This window comes from Triturus cristatus, chromosome 5_2 (genome assembly GCF_964204655.1).
Source record: "Triturus cristatus chromosome 5_2, aTriCri1.1, whole genome shotgun sequence".
Taxonomy (NCBI): domain Eukaryota; kingdom Metazoa; phylum Chordata; class Amphibia; order Caudata; family Salamandridae; genus Triturus; species Triturus cristatus.
Window position 1 is genome coordinate 20,102,589 of NC_140588.1, and position 19,672 is coordinate 20,122,260.

The 19,672-nt window shown below is 49.7% G+C and overlaps 1 protein-coding gene across 3 annotated transcripts in view; it reads right to left on the reverse strand.

Moving 5' to 3' along the window:
* Positions 1–587: 587 nt before the first annotated feature.
* CMBL (carboxymethylenebutenolidase homolog) overlaps positions 588–19,672 on the reverse strand; it is a 540,414-nt gene continuing 521,329 nt past the window's right edge. For all 3 annotated transcript variants that reach the window (XR_014962064.1, XM_085606773.1, XM_085606772.1), the window contains one exon: positions 588–853. Coding sequence is in view for 2 of the 3 variants with exons in the window: in XM_085606773.1 (XP_085462899.1) it covers positions 674–853 (180 nt within the window). In the remaining variant the exon portion in view is untranslated. The remainder of the gene's footprint in view (positions 854–19,672) is intronic.

Below are 19,672 nucleotides of genomic sequence, written 5' to 3' on the forward strand. Positions count from 1 at the left end.
ACCTACACACATCCGACCTGCATTTTTGCAATTAATGTGAACTGTTGCATATTTCAAAGCCACTATCACAACAGCACCATCACTATTTTGGACTTTACTGGGTGAAACCGTGCTTCGCAGTATATACTAGGCAGTGTTGATCCACCTGATGTGGCTTGGCAACACTTTGTATATGTGACACACTTCCACACTGTACTTGTGTGAATATGTACAAGACTTTGACAGACCGCTGTGTTATCATTCTTGGCTTGACACCACACTCAGCAACTTCTTACACACAGGTCTGATCCATATTTACAACAATACAGTGCAGCATGGCATTTCACCCAGTGCTGCAGAAAACGGTATCTGCCTATGGCAGATACAGTTGAGAATCATTATACATATGAGAATCATCTGCCACCCCCACTAAGAATATTTTAAAAGAAAATCTTATACTCTTTCTTCCATATTAATCTCAGATTTTTTTTTTTTTTAAATCATGAAATCAAAGAATGAATCTGGTTACTAGAAATACGGTTGAATTTTCGTAGGCCTGATTTTACAATTGTATCATCTTCTCAGCAACACGAGCAACATCACAAAGATTAAACTTCATATTCCGTTCATTTTAATAATTTGTGCATGATTTTCATAACAGAGTTGGTTGGGAATTTTGCTCTTGGTCTCGTATTCACATGTATTTATTCAACCACTCGATCATTCGTCTTCTTGCATCCTCAATGAATGGTTTATCGTCGGGATTAATATCTTCCTTCCTGCGGTGAACAAAGCCGTGGGTCTGTCCAGGATATACTTTAACTTCATAATCAACCTTACACTGCTCCTTAAGTTTCTGTTCCAGGAGGGTGACCTATGGAGCAAATTAAGATCAGTTTTTCTCTAGTTCACATTTTTATGTTAACTCAACTTTTGCTTTCCTGTTGAAGGCAAAGCCATCAAAAATAAAAACATTTTGTTCATTGTAACATATTTAAATAGTTAATCCATTTTTATCTTTTTATTTGCATTTGAGTACCATGAAGTAAACAAAACCATGAAATGAACACATTCACCAAAATGTGCCTTTCACCAATATGCCAAACACCCCTCCTACCACCGCCCTACCTCTCCCCACCCAAGCACACAACAATCAATACCACATTCAGCTCAAGGATCTTTAAAGGAGTATTAAGGTTATCCGAGAGAAAGACTTCCTTGTGTCAATATTAACCCAGTCATATCCATTTTTTTACTTCCTTACTAAATTAAGAGAGTAAGCACTTTAAATGTCCATGGGCATGAACATTTCACCCTATGCTTGACCAGGAATTGAACAGACAGCAGCTCCACAGTGCACAAGTGTTCAGACTGAGACACTGTGTAAGTCTTTGAATCATTTGGAGTTTCAAATAAGGCCAGGAGGACTGGTTTCTTGGAAGCTTACATTTTTACTTGCACCAGAATCTTAGAGTAAGGTTGCCATCGTTTGTGTTGCCCTGAGGGAGACCCCACACAAATCACAAAGAAACAGAGACATCCAATCCAAATGATGGTAAAGAGTCCATGCTCCAGGCGATGGACAAACACAAGAAGAAGGAAAGCCATCAAATAAGCAAGCGAATGAGAACACAAGAAAGACATCAAATAATAAGCAGTGGGCTGACATAAAGCCCGCTGTAACTGCTGGCATTGCATGATGCAATAGTCCTTCAACAAGATACCATGACAGGTTGTCTGTAGGTGACAAATGAAAAGGCCTAGACAAGGAATTTCTACCACGAAAGTGGCAGACAAACAAATACCACACACATTGCCCGATTTATTTAGACTCCGATTCAGTTTCAATAGGAAACCGCACTATTTCACTTTAAATGAATGTTTAGATCTTGATTAACATGTGTGCTATAGCAAGGAACTAAAGCTACCAGTTTGGTTATTAGATTGTTTGTCAACATTCACTTACATTTTTAGAAGCACTATAGGGACATGTTGTTATTGCCATGCTTTGAAAAAATAACATACTGTGGTTTGAAGAACGTAGTGATTTTACATTTTAGTGTTGTTCGACAAGACAGGGGTTTGCACGCGCAGGGGGGGTATTTTAAATGAAATAAAAACTTACCTTACCGGGTCCTGAGCCTCTGCTCCTGGCCGGGTCTTAACTACCTCGTTTCCAGGAACTGGAAGAATCAAGCATGCATCCTACCTCCCCCCTAAGCCAATCGCAACGCTGTAATGGCGAATTGGTGTGAAGAGTGCCCAGCAGGGCGCCTGTAGGGAGGCCATTTTCTCTATGTAGGTTGCATGCAGCATACAATACCATTTTATGTTTCTGCTTCTCGCACTGCGAGAAAGCAGTGGGGAGACGCTCCTCCGCCCTAATGGAGGAGCTGCCTCTGATGTCACCTAATAGATGGAATTAGAATTTGGAGTGGCTGTAAAGATGTCTTACTCACACATTTGTAAATTTTCTAGACTGTTCAAGCCTTGTGAAATGCAAAGCTTTTTTTATTTAAAAAAAAGCAAATATGAGTTGCCCTCTGCTGGGAGCCCTCCCTTCCATACCTCTTCCTCAAGGTGGTGGATGCCCATTTGCCACACTCCACATTTTAGTGCTAAAGAATGTTCTACCTCGGACATTCTACATCAGGAAATCCTCCTTCTTAGAAGGCCTGAAAAGATAAACCTTACCTTAACTCTCCATTATTTCTATCCCGCTCCTCTCCTTCTCAGTCTTTTGTTCTCCTCCTTACTCTAGCCCCTTCCTCCACAGACTAGTATGGCAGCTGAAACTTTCTCTTGTCTATGCAGGGCAAGGAGCATCAACTGCTACACTGCCTTGGCCGCTGTGCTTTTTTCAGTTTCCCAGTCGTGGAAGGACGACCCTCCTGGGGGCCTTCTGCAAAAGCAGAAGTTCCTTAGGATCAGGGAATAAATTAGTTTCTGCAATGTGGCCAACAAATCACGGAATTAATTTTATTTACGCCACCTAGAGAGACCAACTCAGGGAACTTCAGAGGAAAAAAGCTAAATTCCCAATTTCACTCACCAAAGTGGGCATGATTAAAACATCTTCTAGCTTTAGGTTAGAGCTAGAGAATTTTGAAGTTGGCCTACAATGCAGTGTTAGTGCAATATAACGATGACCTGCTAGTCGTATCTAAGACAAAAGAGGACTGTAAACTTGATAAAATCTCCTTGTCCATTCACCTAGCTAATAATGAACATAAGGTTTCCCCAACTAAAATTCAGTATTGTAATAGTCATCTATCTCAGACACCATATTGAAAAGGATGGGTATTTAGACAAGATATCGAGTTGTAAATGTCGACCTACACAAATATCGACTTGTAAATATCGTGACACAGAAATATCGACAGCAAGAATATCGTTGTCAAGAAATATCGAACTTAAAGAAATATCGTTTGAAAAAATGTCATTAATATAATTTGCAAAAATATAGTTGTTTAAAATATCGATTTTTAAACTAGTGTTATGTATTTTAGTATATATTTTGAATGTATGTGATGAATTTTTGGTATAAGTATTGTTTATGTTTTTTAATATATTTGTTAACTTTTTAGTAGTTATCATTTTTATTTTGATTACATTTTGAGTTTTTTAGTTCCGTAGCGGGTTGTGGGTTTGTAGGGGAATAGGGAGGGAAGTAATTTAATTATAATAAATAATTTGTTTTTTTTTAAATTATTAATATTTATTTAATCAAGATTTTATAGTGTTAAATGTGTTTTTATATATTTTTAACATTTTGGTGCCGATTCTGATCCTGTAAAACCCGGGTACGAATGGTCGTACGGAGCGTATTCTCCGTACGACTCGTACCCGGGAAATGCACCTTACAAACCAGCAAGTACGATTTGTACAGAAATATCATTTCCGTACGAATCGTAAAAAATTACGTGCAACGAAAAAATACCCACAATTCCGATCTGGGACATCGCGTACGTGACGTTCGGACGGAGTCAGGCAGCGTTTAACGGACCAGCAAGTACGATTCGTGCCTACGTCACTCCGCACGGATCATTTTTTACGGCAGCCAAAAACTTCCGGGAAATTGAGGACGACGCGAAGAAGGAGCAGCGGTACGTGCCGGACAGCCATGGACCCCATCCTACGTGTCATCCCGGCCCTCCTAGTCTACGACCTGGAGCCCCGAAACCGCCGCGCTCGCTGCAGAAGGTCAGCACAACACCCAGGGGCAAAGTGGGGGCGAAGGGCCGGAAACATAACCGCTACCTAATTTTAAAAATACCATATACTTCCCATACATTATCTCCAGGGTCTGGTCACTTCAGGGGGCGTGTCCACCAATCCCCACGTACGCGTACCCGTCACCACTACAATGGTGGTACAGGCCGTAACCACGCCCTCCGAGCGTGGGTACGGCCCGTACCACCATTGGAGTGGTGATGTAGGGGTACGTGCCGTACCCACGCCCTCAGAGCGTGGGTACGGCCCGTACCACGCGTACCCCTCCATCACCACTCCAATGGTGGTACGGCCCGTAACCACGCCCTCCGAGCATGGGTACGGCCCGTACCACCATTGGAGTGGTGATGTAGGTGTATGCGCCGTACCCACGCCCTCAGAGCGTGGGTACGGCCCGTACCACGCGTACCCCTCCATCACCACTCCAATGGTGGTACGGCCCGTAACCACGCCCTCTGAGCGTGGGTACGGCCCGTACCACCATTGGAGTGGTGATGGAGGGGTACATGCCGTACCCACGCCCTCAGAGCAAGGGTACGGCCCGTACCACGCGTACCCCTACATCACCACTCCAATGGTGGTACGGGCCGTACCCACGCTCGGAGGGCGTGGGTACGGCGCGTACCCCTACATCACCACTCCAATGGTGGTAAGGGCCGTACCCACCCCCTCAGAGCTTGGGTACGGCCCGTACCACCATTGGAGTGGTGATGTAGGGGTATGCGTGGTACGGGCCGTACCCACGATCTGAGGGCGTGGGTATGGCGCGTACACCTACATCACCACTACAATGGTGGTACGGGCCGTACCCACCACCTCAGAGCGTGGGTACGGCCTGTACCACGCGTACCCCTACATCACCACTCCAATGGTGGTACGGGCCATACCCACCCCTTCTGAGCGTGGGTACAGCCCGTACCACCATTGGAGTGGTGATGTAGGGGTACGTGCTGTCCCACGCCCTCAGAGCGTGGGTACGGCCCGTACCACGCGTACCCCTACATCACCACTCCAGTGGTGGTACGGGCCATACCCACGCTCTGAGGGTGTGGTTACGGGCCGTACCACCATTGGAGTGGTGATGTAGAGGTACGCGTGGTACCGGCCGTTCCCACGCTCTGAGGGCGTGGGTACGGTGCGTACACCTACATCACCACTACAATGGTGGTACACACGCCACAAATGTTGGCTTAGGGCCTGGTGCAGCATATAACCAGTATGTTGGGGTGTTTTCATGGCCAGGACAGCAGTGTACAGCACCAAGGGTGCGGGTGGGTGGATGTCTGCCAAGGAGTCCCAGCAGTGGACAGAGACATGTGAGGGGTGGGTGCCTATCACTCCCAGCAGTGGACAGAGACATGTGAGGGGTGGGTGCCTAACACTCCCAGCAGTGAACAGAGACATGCGAGGGGTGGTTGCAGAGAAATACCAGCAGTGGATAGAGACATGTGAGGGGTGGGTGCAGAGGAACACCAGCAGTGGACAGAGACATGTGAGGTGTGGGTGCCTATCACTCCCAGCAGTGGACAGAGACATGTGAGGGGTGGGTGCCTAACACTCCCAGCAGTGGACAGAGACATGTGAGGGGTGGGTGCAGAGGAATACCAGCAGTGGACAGAGACATGTGAGGGGTGGGTGCAGAGGTATACCAGCAGTGGACAGAGTCAAGGGGGTGTGTACATCATGATCAGATGAGCACAACTCCATGGGTGTATGTACGCATCCCTAATGTTCGACTATGTTGATAGTGCCATAACAACACATCACTGACAGCAGTGTCCCACTCCCATGAGGATGGATGTCCTTCCCCCACTGCATAACAGAACACGTGTGGGTGTGAGGACAAATGACACATGCATACCCACCCCTGGCGGATGCAGCACAATACACACACAGAGATCATGCCACAAGACTGTATACTCATGCCAATGGCCACTACACTAAGAGAGCCAAAGGGAACACACACTGTCACGCACATCACAGGACTGATAGGAATGTACAGGTGCTGGGACAGGCACCAAGATGTTGCCTCTCATGGAAGGAATAGGGTGGACTTCCCACAGATACAATGCCCACAATTGTCAGTCAGGTGCTCAAATACCCTGCAGAACAAGTACCAAATGTGTGCTAGGCTGGGATAACACACATGCATAGTGCGTAAAATGCTGAATGTCACCATTAAGGCATGACAACATACTCAATACACAAGTACAGTGACTAGCAAGGATGGCACAGACGATGCAGCCGGAGACATTGCTGAGCAGGCATGGCCATAGTTGAAGGGATCCGTCACCAACAAAGGAAATGTAGACACAGGTCAGCACAACAAAAGTGCAACTCACTGCAGGGTAGATGTCAGGTGCCACAGAAGAAGGAACACTCCTTGGGACAATGTCTCCAAACACAAATAGCACACACGGCCAAAGATACTTTGCAGAGACATTGTGATGGCACGCAGATACCATGGTCCACCCCATTAGCATCAGACTACAACTTTTTCCTGAAACATAACACATTACCACCACCCCAACTCCGGGACCATCAGCACCCACATCAATACCTGAAATGCAAATGTGTTCAAACTGAAAAAAAAAGCTTTATTCAGCATTAAATGAAAATGTATTTAAGGACACTATTTACAAAGGCACATGGCCAGTCCAGATCAGAAGTCCTTGGGGGGGGGGACACATGGCCACGCGTCTCCCCTAGCTTGCCTGCACATTAGAACCCTCAGGTTCGTCGACTGGGGGGGCATCATGTGGGGAAGGACCAGGCACCGCAGGGACTGGAGGTGTAAGGGTAGGTGTGGTGGGTGCAGGGACGGACGCCTCCACCACAGGGGGTGGGGTAGCGCCAAAGGTGGAGGTCAGCTCGGCGCTGCACACTGCTGCCAGGTCGTCCAGCGTCTCCCCTTCACCCGAAGAAAACATAGCCTCAAAGGAGGAGGGGGGTCGGAGTGATGGGGTGCAGCGCTACTGGGGGAGGGGGGGACAGAGGGGGACTCAACTCCCCTACCCGTGGAGTGCCGTTCCCGTTTGCGGGCTGGAGAGCCAGAGGGGCTGAGGCCCAGCACAGCCAGATATGCCTCTTTTTCAGGATGTGTGGTAGGGGAGCCGAGGGGAGTGCCTTTGGAGGGACTGGGTAGTGCGCCATGCGGCCTCGGACTGTGGCTGCGTGTATGCCTGTGTGCCCCATACCCAGTGGGTGTGCCCTCATCCCCCTGAGTATGCGTGCCAGGAGGAGTGCGCTTGCCCTTACGTGGTGGTGTGCTGCCTGTGTCTGTTGGGGTGCGTGCTTGGGAATGTCTGTGTGTGCTTGGGACAGGTATGGAAGTGGGAAGTGTGGATGGTGCAGGGGTAGGGGGGGGACGAAGCGCTGCAGGAGACTCACTGCTGCCGTCAGCGAAGAGTCCATGGACCTCAGCAACATCTGTTGGTCAGACATCGCTGATGACATGCCCTCCATGTACGACACCGTCTGTGTCATGATTTGAGTGTGGCCATTCAGCATCGATGTCTGGCCAACCTGCAACTGCCGCAGAATGTCCACAGACTCTGCAGTGAGGGCAGCAGGGGGGACAGGGGCAGGGGGTGCGGTGCCTGGCACAAAGGAGACACGGTGTTGCCTAGCACGGACAGAAGGGACCAGAGCAACTGGGAGGGCGGTGATGGGAATGGAGGGGGCGGTGACAGATGTAGTGCTGCTGCCAGGTGTCGTAGCAGCCTCCGCCCCCCTCGAGGAGTTCAGCCTCGGACCTGTCAGCGTCGTAGTCAGTGTTGTTACTAGACAGGTCCTCCGCCTGACTCCCCTCGCCCTCCGTGCCACTTGCTCCCGCAGACTCGGCAGCAGTGGTGGCAGCGGTGCTGGATCCCTCCTCCACGTCCGTGCAGGTGTCTCCCTCGGTGTCCTCCGATGATGCTGTGGGCAAGGTGAAGAGACAGAAAATAATCAGTCACCTGTATACAACAGACACATGAGTCCAAACAAAAATGTCACAGTGCATATCAGGAAATGCATCATGAGTAACATCTAGAATAGTCCGCACATATGTAACCCTGCACTCCCCAGTTGGTTGACCCACCATGACACTTGGAAACAATGGAGATCATGACACAACAGCAAATAACTTGATATCGAATTATATTGAGAAGCTAGTGTCTGGGGACAGTTGAGCACAGCAAGACTATGAAGCCATGCCACCTCTTGTTCACTGTGAACGAAACAGTATTGGTGCACCCAAGGCCAAATAACACAACTCAATGCTGAAGGTGTCCCCACACTCTGAGACCTGTGAGTACTTTGTAAACCATAGCCAAAAACATTGCAATCCCTTGGGACTCACAACACTTTACACAATGTACATGTTTAGAATGTGTGAATGTGCCACTTTGTGAACAGAAGTCACATCTGACTGTATGACAGAAGTCACACAATGATGTGCACACAAAAATACATTTACACAGTCATTGTATGAGCTGGCAGCCGAATTCTAATAAGCCACTGTAAAGAAGAAATGGGGTATCAGTAAGTACATATACATGGCACCACGGTGGTCTGCATGACTTGACACTCGTAAGTTGGTATCAGCAACAACCAAGGACTTACACACGTGCAAACACACTGTGTGAACATGGATATGTATAATCAGAAAACAAGTGGTAATCAAACTGTGCCTTCCAGTAAAATGTGCCAGCGTGTCCACGGAAAGTGTAAAAGTACTTTATTTTGCACTTTCCTGGGAGACATCTGTCATGCAGGCACATTATTGTCCTTCACAACCAACTAGCAAAATGAAGCATATGAAAAATTGAGACATGTTGACAAGTGTAGTGAGTGCCAAGGTACAATACTTATTGACTAAAAAATGGAATCATGCCACCTGTCACATGGACATCCGTACCATGATGACACAGTTGGCAACACATCTGACCCACTGCCTGTCATGTGGAGTGGCACACATGTCCAAACACAGGACAATGCATTAGCTAATGGGCCTGCAATGTGTCGGGATAAGGAGCACCTGCACTGAGGAGACACCTTCATGGCAAGCAAGAATGTCCACACAGATGTCAGCACACACAGACCAAACTACGTAGCATCTCGACCACACACTGGTGGCAAAAATGGATGAGCATGAGCCATGTATTTGCATTTTTGACACATGCTGCAAAGCACAAACATTAAACCCAGCACAACATGACTGGGTCACTGCATGTTGAGTGTCTGTCCAGACAATTATCACACACAGGTCAGACCCGGCAAGGAGACATAAGGTTTGGACATGTAGGCCTTGCTCGCACAAACCCCCCATACCTGAGACAATGTTATTGAGACAGATCCAGAAGTTACACCTCTTAATCTGGGTTTACTCAAATGTGCATCAAGAATTCCTAAATGTACTCCACATCACCTTGTGAGGCTGCCAACACATATTTGTGACCAACAACCATCAACAGATAGTTGTACATAGACACACAGGCACTGCCCAGTGTGAGGATGCACAAGCAAAATGGGGTCAGCCTGTACAATGGGCACATGTAGCACACTTTAGATAAATACAAATGAGGGCAGGGAACAATGCCACAGAGGCCTAACTATGCTGAACACACAGAGAATGGGCACAGTGTTGGATGACACACATGATTCCGATGCAAGGGTGTCTTAGGGGACTGTAGTGGGAACACTGCTCCATGGTCCTGGAATTATCTGACTGTAACATGAGCTACCGTCCCGGCACTATGCATATCTCCCACTCATGCACATCATGTCTGAGGCCACAACATCGGTCATGCATGCTGCAAGTCTGTTCATTTGAAAACTCACACTCCTATGTTGAGACTCCGCATCATTGCCAACTAATATGGACCCCCAAATGACTGAACAGGACAGGGCACAGGCAAGGTAACAACACATGTCTCAGACCCCCCCCCCCACATGATGCAGAAAGCAATGTGCACTTGGATTAACTGCCAGCCTAGATGACCATGTGCAATAGTGATTACACACAGACCAGGGAACACATGTCAAGGAGGGGAAGGGAGGAAGAACAGCACCGTTTGACTTTAGGGAACAGGATATGCACTGCACAAATTAACCCTCGCTGTGTATCCAGGCGACTGAGCACTTCCGAAAGCTAGTGACACACAACAAACACACATGTACCTACCCCCTTCCTGCTGCTGCAACTCCTGTAACCGCCTATCCAAGTCAGGGAAGACCACCGTCAGGACACGCTTCATCTGGTGGGTCAGTCGTCGGCCCCCGCCGTGCTTGCGTGGAGGTGAGTCCTTCAGCTGCCACCGGGCGATCCTCTGGGTCCAGCACCGGATGTCCTGCCAGCGTTTCCTCACCTGGGCGAGGCGCCGACTGCGACCCTCCACCGATCTCACGGCCCTGACGGCCCGCTTCCATATCTCCCCCTTGGCGTAGGCAGTTACCTGTGAGGATGACAAAGTGAGACAACATCACTACACCTGCTCCATGTCACAGAGACACACATTTGAACATCTTTGATATGTTGAACAGGGCATAGTATGCTGGCAACAAATAGCACCTTTGTCATAGGGACATTAGCCTATGTGGAAGCCCCAATGCACTACATGGCATTGAAAGTACACAGGTGGCATGAGGGGTGCAACACACTCCCTGATCATGGCACTTGCTGTGCATCACATGCAACACCAGGCTGATGGACAGCACCTCCAAGCAGTCACATGCCCCAGGCCACTGACACAACCTCAGCAAAGTACACAGACACACACAGGCACAGATCAATCACCTGCCATTGGCAACAGCGGATACAAACCTCACTCTGCACATGTGCCACTTGCCTGTGGGGTGTCACAGGTGTGGTGCTAGCTCAGCAAGTCAGACACTCTGCACGGCTTACTTCTCACATCAGATGGGTGGAGCTGTTGCCTCCTCCATGCAGCTGTGGTGCAACACTCCACATAGACACTCACCCACATGACAAGGAACATTCACACACATCAATGTCCAGGGGGCGTATACATCATTTGGACACTCTCACCACAGCTCCACTCAACTCACACACATATGTGGGTACAATCACCTGTCACACCGGGGGAGCCAGGGAATCACCTTTGGACTATAGGACAAAAATTGCCCTAAGGATTGGGCAGGCTGAATGTGCCATGCACTATGCAGTGAATGTCACAGTAAGCACAATGCAAGTGAGGAGTGCACACAGGAACTACATCATGCTCTGCATGGGAGACATAAGCCATTCCCCCCCCTGGGACCCACTCTAAACAACATTGCATGTCTGTCACACCTGGACACAATGCCAGAAGTGACAGTCACAAAAAAGGTGCACAGTCAAAGCTAGTGGAGTTAGCACTCACCTGCTCCCCTGGTCTCCCATACAGGCTGGGGTACTGTGAGAGGATGACATCAAGCAATGCCTCATTCTCCTCATGGGTGAAAGGCTGGGCCCTCTCCACAGACCCTGACATGGTGCCAGAGGAAGCACAAGCAGCAGCAGTGGTGTAGAGTGAAAGGTAGTGCAGGCAAGTGCCCTCTCATGGGTTCTGGCTGACTTATATCTGCCTTGCTGGGCTGTTTCATTTACAGGAGTACAGAGTGATTGGTCATTCTCATTTGCATCCTACGTTTCCTCCAATCCCTTTAAACATACCCCAGTGAGGGCCTTTGCATGGTTCAAAATTTGAGCATAATGTGAAGTCAACAACCACTTTGCAACATTGTATTTAGTTGCCAACTGCCTTTTCCAGGCCACATGATTGTAAATTTTAACTTGAAAATCGGTATCCATGACAACCAGCATGCATTTAGGCCCTAATACTTGTCCCTCATATGTCCCTATGTAATTTAGCTATCCACACACAGGTATGGTGCGTTTCACACGTACCCCTACCGTACCAGTTGCACAGTGCGTTTGACACGTATGTGTACGACCAGTGTGTACACGTACGTGTACGACCAGTGTGTACATGTACGTGGACTACGGTCGTACCCGTAAGGGTACGACCGTAGTCCACCTACGTGTACACACTGGTAGTACACGTAGGTGTACACAATGGTCGTACACGTACATGTAAATACTGGTCGTACACGTACGTGTACGAGCAGTGTGTACACGTACGTGTACTACCAGTGTGTACACGTACGTGGACTACGGTCATACACGTACGACCAGTGTGTACACCTACGTGTACTACGGCAGTGTATACACTGGTCGTACACGTACGTGTACACACTGGTAGTACACGTACGTGTGTACGGTCCGTACACACACCCGTACTACGGCGGGAACACCAATGTGATGATACGGACCGTTCACACGGCCTCAGAGTGTGTGTACGGTGTGTTTCACAGCTTACACAGGTGATAGGAGGCGCACACGAATGGAATGGAGGTGTCAGACTCGTGCACGGCTGTACATCAAGTCATAGTCATTGCAGTCCTTCATGTGCAGGGCCTAGGTGTGTCAGGCAGTGATATGGCACATGTCTCCTCATGTTTTAGCACAATAGATGTGTGATGACCTGTGTACACATGTCAAGTGTGATGGGGCAGTATGTGGCACACTTCCCCTTCCCACTTTGCACATGTGTGCATGTAGTACAAACGTGTCAAGCACTGCATCACTGGTATGGCAGTCACCAACACCCGCAAATGTCCCCTGATGCCAGGGACAGGGACACTAACACCTGACATCTAAGTACCAGCGTGCCCGATGTGACTATGTCCTGTGTGTGTCATGTGTTCCCATGAGCTTGCTGTTGGTGTTCCGTCAACTGCATCTGCTGTTGCTGCATACAACATGTGTCTGTGTGTAGATGGGCATGGCACACATATACGCACACCATGCCACATGTGGATTCACACGTTACGTGTGTCTGGATGCTTCAAAGATGATTTTATGACATGAGGACATATCTGCGCTGTATCCATGTCTGTGTTTTTGTTTTTCACGTGTACCCCTTCATCGCTATGTGTATGATCTGTACATTTCCAATGACATGTGACCTGTGCGTCTAGATTGCCGCCAGCAGTCTGTATGAGATGACATCCTTCAAATGCAGATATGTGGATGTATGTCGCTCCTGTGATGTCTCTGGCTGTTCACTTACACTGGCCCACAGCTAGTTTCGGGCCATGTCATGTAGAACTTGACTATCAACGGGTGTAGCTGGTTTGTCGTAGGAGTATCACCTGGCTGGCATACGTGTCCTGGATGTATTGCACAGACCTGACTCTGTATTTAGCAGATGTGTAGTAGCAGTTGAGCATGTGCTCAGTTCATTGACATTGATGTTGTTATGTACTAACTCTTCGTTATTCCTTCCAATTTTCTGCAGGGCACCGCCTCTCCCCGATCAATGCCAGACTTGGGTGCCATGAGGGAACGTGACTGCATAAGATGTTACGCTTCTCGCAACAGTTGATTGAGAACTTGACCGCAAAGCTTGAACAACACCTCCAACCGCGACACAGGTATCCTACTGCGCTGACCCCCAAGATGAAGGTGAAGGCAGCCCTAAATTTTTTTGCCACCGGTACGTTTCAATTCACCATAGCTGATGTGGGTGGCATGTCACAGACCATGTTCAGCCGTGTCCTGCATGATTTTTTAGAAGCCAAGTTGGAGCACCTGGATGAATTCATCCATTTTCCAACTCGTGAGCAGTTGACAGGTGTCAAGGGTGAGTTCTATGCCCTGGGAGGGATGCCCCATGTAATTGGGTCTATTGAAGGGACACATGTGGCTTTGGTACCACCACAGGCACAGGAGGTCGCCTATCGCAACCGTAAACATTATCACTCTATAAATGCCATTGTGGTGTGTCTTGCTAACATGCTGATTTCCCATGTCTGTGCACGTTTTCCAGGGTCAGCACACGATGCCTACATCATGAGGCGTAGCAGGGTGCCAGAAATGATGCTGGGGCTGCACAACGAACGAGCATGTCTTGTTGGTGGGTATACTCTGTTTGTCCTTTGTTTAGCGCTTTTTTTGTATCTTACGGCATCTCCTGACCCACTTCTTTACATGATGTTTCCATGTAGGGGACTCTGGCTATCCCAACATGCCATGGCTGATGACGCCCCTCCGCAACCCCAGAACAGCTGCAGATCACCGTTACAACAACGCACATGGGCAGACCAGGCGAGTGATTGAGAGGACGTTTGGCCTCCTGAAGAGCCGATTCCGGTGCCTTCACAAGACAGGCGGGTCCACAACATGGCAGTGGAGAAGGCTGTGCCACTCATCCTGGATCCGGATGAGCAGGAACATCCACCCGTGGAGGATGAAGGGCTTGGTCACGAGACAAGTGAGGATGAGGAGGAGGAGGAGGACGACATCCGGAGTCCGCTCATACGCAACTTCTTCTCATAATGGTGAGTCCATGGGTCAGAGTGTGCACGCCTGGAGCCTTGTGTGGCATGTGTTGCAATGTGTGTGTCCAGCTGACTGTATGCTAAGTGACTTAGATGTGTGTTCAGATGTGTCACTCGAGTGATGATGTCCTTCCACACATTTTAGCTTAGACACTCAATTTTAATATAGCATGGTGACACACTTATTCCTGTAGAGTAAATGACCATGCATGCGGATGACAATCTCTTCCCTGACTTCTTGTGTGTCTGTCATCCCCAGGTAGTTTCGCATGCTGTCTGCTCGTGTCATCGTTGGCCTCCCGCTATTCCTCATGAGTATTGCAACGTGTGCTGAATCAGCGTCCCATGCACGGACATGGGGAAAAGTCTATTTGGTTAAGGATTGCTGCATGGCATTTTGGTGTTGGTAGGTGTTGGTAGGTGTTTGTAATGTGTGGGCACTGCTCCTGTGCATGTTGTGTTACTATACATACATGTTGACTCACCATGGGGCACATGACATGTTGCATGTTGCATGACTCCCATGTATTGATAGTCACCCTTCGTAGCAGTCATCTGTGATGGGACTGTGGATTCTGATGAAGGCATCAATATGTGTACAACTTCCCTCTGAAACATACGGGATGCTACGGGTGGACATAGTGTGGGACATCCCCATTAGAGGATAAATGGGGAATTGCAGCCCCTCCGTGTGCAGCAGGGGGTGTTTGGCTCACACCCTTCACTTGTGTGCCAGTTCAATGGATTTACAGCATCTGTGTTGTGAAGGGGGTGTCCAGTGTAGGTCCCACATGTTCTGCCAAATGACCTGTGAGTCTGTTCATATTGATGCATTTCCCTAGGTGTGAACCTGAGTAATAAAGGTGTTCCTCACCCTCCAAGGTGCCTCATCTCTGTCAATACAGGTATCTTGCCACTTTGCATGCGGCATCGCTGGCATAGTTGTCAAAGATTGTGCATATGAGTCTATGTGTAGTTTAGCAACATGCATGCAGTTCTTCAGGGATTTGAATATCCATTGTGCATGATGTCCATGGTTGTGTATGTATTTGGGCATGTTGGTGACCACAACAGACCGTCAACACCTGCTGAGGGTGTGTATCCTGTGCGCAGCTCGTCCTTCAGTTTAATGATCCGGTGTCAGTCATCTTTGGTGATTGTGCATCCATTGTCTCTGGGTGTGCCATGGGAAACCAGACACTCCTTCCTTTACATACGGCTGTTGCAGTAGTCCTTTCTGACATCCTTGTCTGTGCCACTGTTGCGCCCACGCGGTGCCAAAGGCTGGACCGTCAGCGCATGCAACGTACACATTGCACAAACCTCATGTCATTACATGACCCACATCACACTACAGTCTGATGTTGCAGCCACCCTCCAAGCATTGTCCATCCAAGGAGCTACCACCTGCTCTCAGGCATACACTAGGTGCACACACGACACCTTTGCATGATGAGTGTGCAACTCCAACTGCCTACACAGCGCTGCCCCGCCTTCCAGGCCCTTTCACACCAACCAGGTAATGTCCCCACCGGCTCCGTACACCAGCAAGGCCATAGAAGTGGGACTCAAGCCTTCACCATGTAGTATAGTGGCATAATCTGGCACATGGCCCAGGTATCATCTCTCAGCGTGTCAATCTTCAATGTGTCCAGGTCCCCCTCACCGGCATCACATACACACAGCACCTCTTCATCAGCTCGTATGCCATTGACAGCCAGGTACTCCTCACCCTCACCAAAGACGCAGCCATTGGCAGTTCCAACATTCAAGAAGGCATGAGATCCATTGATGAATGGCTGAACATCAGCCACCTGAGGCTGGACTTGTACAGGACTGAGGTAATCATCTGAGGATTGTCCCCTTACAGGTGGGTCAACTGCTTGTGTCCCACCCGCAAGAGCCCTGCACATACACCCAGTGGCCACGCACACAAGATGGTGTGCATCATGGATTTGTCACTCACATTTGCCATGCTAATAACCAGCATCTGTACCTCAGGGTGCAACACCCTCTGCATGATGCACATGATCCACTCCAGGGAAAGACAGACCATGCCCCAGGCCCACGACACCAGCCGTGTCAACTACTGCCCCGCCCTCTACGGAGCAAGTACATCCTAACTCCCGGGAAACCAGTCCACATCCAGGCTGCATGTGCACACCTCAGCTTCAACATCTTGCGCCCCAGCCACATCACCGTCCACTAGAGATAGCTGCAATGGATCACTGTGTGCTGCAGGATGACCTTCAGACTCCTCACCCACACTCAGGAGGCAGGCCACAAACCCAGACCTCACACCAACCTTGGCCGTCTGTCATCCGAGACCCCGTTGTGCCAACTCCGTGTATCCAACCTTGCCCTGGCCACCATTCTTCACATCCACCGTACTCCAGCATGCAGGACATAGTTTTTTTAAAAAATTTATATTTATTTAATATCTGATGACACATGGTGACATACATAAGTGTGCGCCTACAACCCTGAGGCCGGCTGTTTTACCACAAACCATCACGTCATTCCGCCAGCTTATCCCACATCCCGGAGGCCGGGCATCGCTGTATACTGAAATAGCGGTGCCTTTAATTCTAACAGATATTATAGTAGTATGTCATATCTTGTATACACCTCCCCACTGGAGACACACATTTTTTTACTGAACTTCACACTAACCCAACACCCTCCCCTCCCCCCTCCCCCGCAACTTTGAGGCGTCCAGACAGATTCCCCCCTTAGTGTTATGCTCCTACATTCTGCCAAGTTGTGGGGACCCTCAACGTCACGCCGGTATGTCTCCAAGATGTGGCGTATGTGTGACATACCGGTTCCCTCAGCTGGCTGGTCAGGTTTGCGCCTCCGCCTGCCTCCACTCCCACCACCCCTGCCCACACGAGCCTGGCCTACCGTTGTGGGCACATCGGGTCTACCGGACCCCTGAGGGATAGCATTTGCAGGGTTGTCTGCCTCCTCCTGGGTGGCCGGAGAACCTTGTCCCTCAAGGTCAGACTGGCTCAGTTGTTCTGTGCGGGCAGGTCTCCTGGGTGTCTCCTGGGATGTGGCAAGAATGGGGGTGGTGGTTGGCACAGATGTACCTGACACAGGTGCTGCAGGGGCTTGGGCACCAGAGGGTCCAGGTTGGTTGGGGTCATCCACAGAGTGCTGAGAGTTGTCACTGCCAGTGGGATCATCTTCCTGCCGAGCCTGGGCCTGTGATTGTTCCCCCCCAGTGTTGGGGGGAGATCCATGACGTTGCCCTGTGTGTGAGAGAGAGACAATGTTAATGCTGTTTCATGCGACATCCATGTTTCATACATGTTCTGGTTGCCACAGTTCCTCCAGGTAGTTTTATGTGCCTAGCATTCATATCAATGTTCACTTGTGGATGGGTATGTTGCAGGGGACTGATTGAAATGTTATCCAGGGTCTTTGACATGTCGCATTTGGCCTTGGATGCTTTTTTGGCTGTGGCTTGGTCTTGTTGTGTCACATGTGGATTGTGAGAGTGTGTGACTCCCTTGGCTGCCCCAGGGGTGTGTGCTTGTGTGAGGGGTGAGTGATCATCACTCAGCCCGACGCTGTTCAACATCCACATGGCCCCCCTCACACAAGTGGCCCGCCACCACAACCTCTAAGACATCTCCTACGCCGACGACACCCAGCTCATCCTCTCCCTCACCAAGGACCCTCACACCGCCAAGACAAACATCCACGAGGGTCTGAGGGCCATCGACGACTGGATGTGGATTGGCCATCTGAAACTGAACTCGGACAAGACGGAGGTCCTCATCCTGGGACCCACACCCTCACCCTGGGACGACTCCTGGTGGCCAATCGCTCTGGGGACATCACCAACACCCACCAAACACGCACGCAACCTAGGATTGATCCCCGCATCCTCCCTCTCCATGTCCAAGCAGGTCAACGGCGTCTCCTCCTCCTGCTACGACACCCTACGCATGCTCCGCCGGATCTACTGGTGGATCCCGACTTAAACAAGTAGAACAGTGACACAGGCCCTCGTCAGCAGCTGACTGGACTACGCCACTGCACTCTATGCAGGACTCCCATCCACACACCAACGGCGGCTACTACGCTTCTGAAATGCCTCGGCACAAGTGATCGTCAACACCCCCCGCCACAGCCACATCACCCCCCTCCTGAGAGACCTGCACTGGGTCCACATCGACAAGAGGATCACCTGTAGGCTCCTCAGCCACGCACACAAGGCACTCCACACCGCCGGACAAGCCTACCTGCACATCAGACTCAGTTTCTACACCCTCACCCGCCAGCTCCGCTCTGGCATCCTCGCCCTCGCAGCTGTCCCCCGCATCCAACGTACGCCCGCCTGCAGCAGATCCTTCTCCTACCTCGCCGCCAAGACCTGGAACACCCTCCCAACCCTCCTATGACTGACCCAAGACCTACTTGCCTTCATATGACTCCTCAAGAACTGGCTCTTCGAGCAGTATTGGAAACCCCCCCAGCGCCTTGAGACCCTCGCAAGTAGCACGCCTTACAAGTACCCTGATCGATTGTTGATTGATTGACGGTGCCTGCTGGTGGGTGTAGTGTGATTTGGCAGTTGGTCTCCCAGGTGATGTATCTGTCACCCCATGGAGCATGCTGCCATGTCAGTGAGTGTGAGTTCCTGTCCTAGATATCTGAGCTGGTTGTGTTTGTGTTAGATTTTGCAGTTAATACAGGAGGGCCTTGTGCTGCCTACAGCAGGGCCAAGTGTCAGCTACCTTGTCAGTACTTTGCCAGTCCCTGTGCATTGCGCATGGTGCATGGGTATGTACCTGGGCCATATGGGCTGAGGGCAATGGTGTCTGTTTCTGAGTTGTACAATATGTTTAGTGATCCCCACCCTCCCAGCATCCCGGACATCCTGTCTTGGGTTTGTGGTTTGTGTAGGCTGGGACATGGCATGGCCTTGCTTTGTAAATGGGGCATACTCATGTTAGTGGCCTGAGAGTTGTTTAGAGTGTGGTTGTGTCAGGTGAGGACTTGGGGGTAGGTGAGTGCATTTGTTGTAGTTGGGGTGTGGATGCCATTCCCCCCATGTTACGTG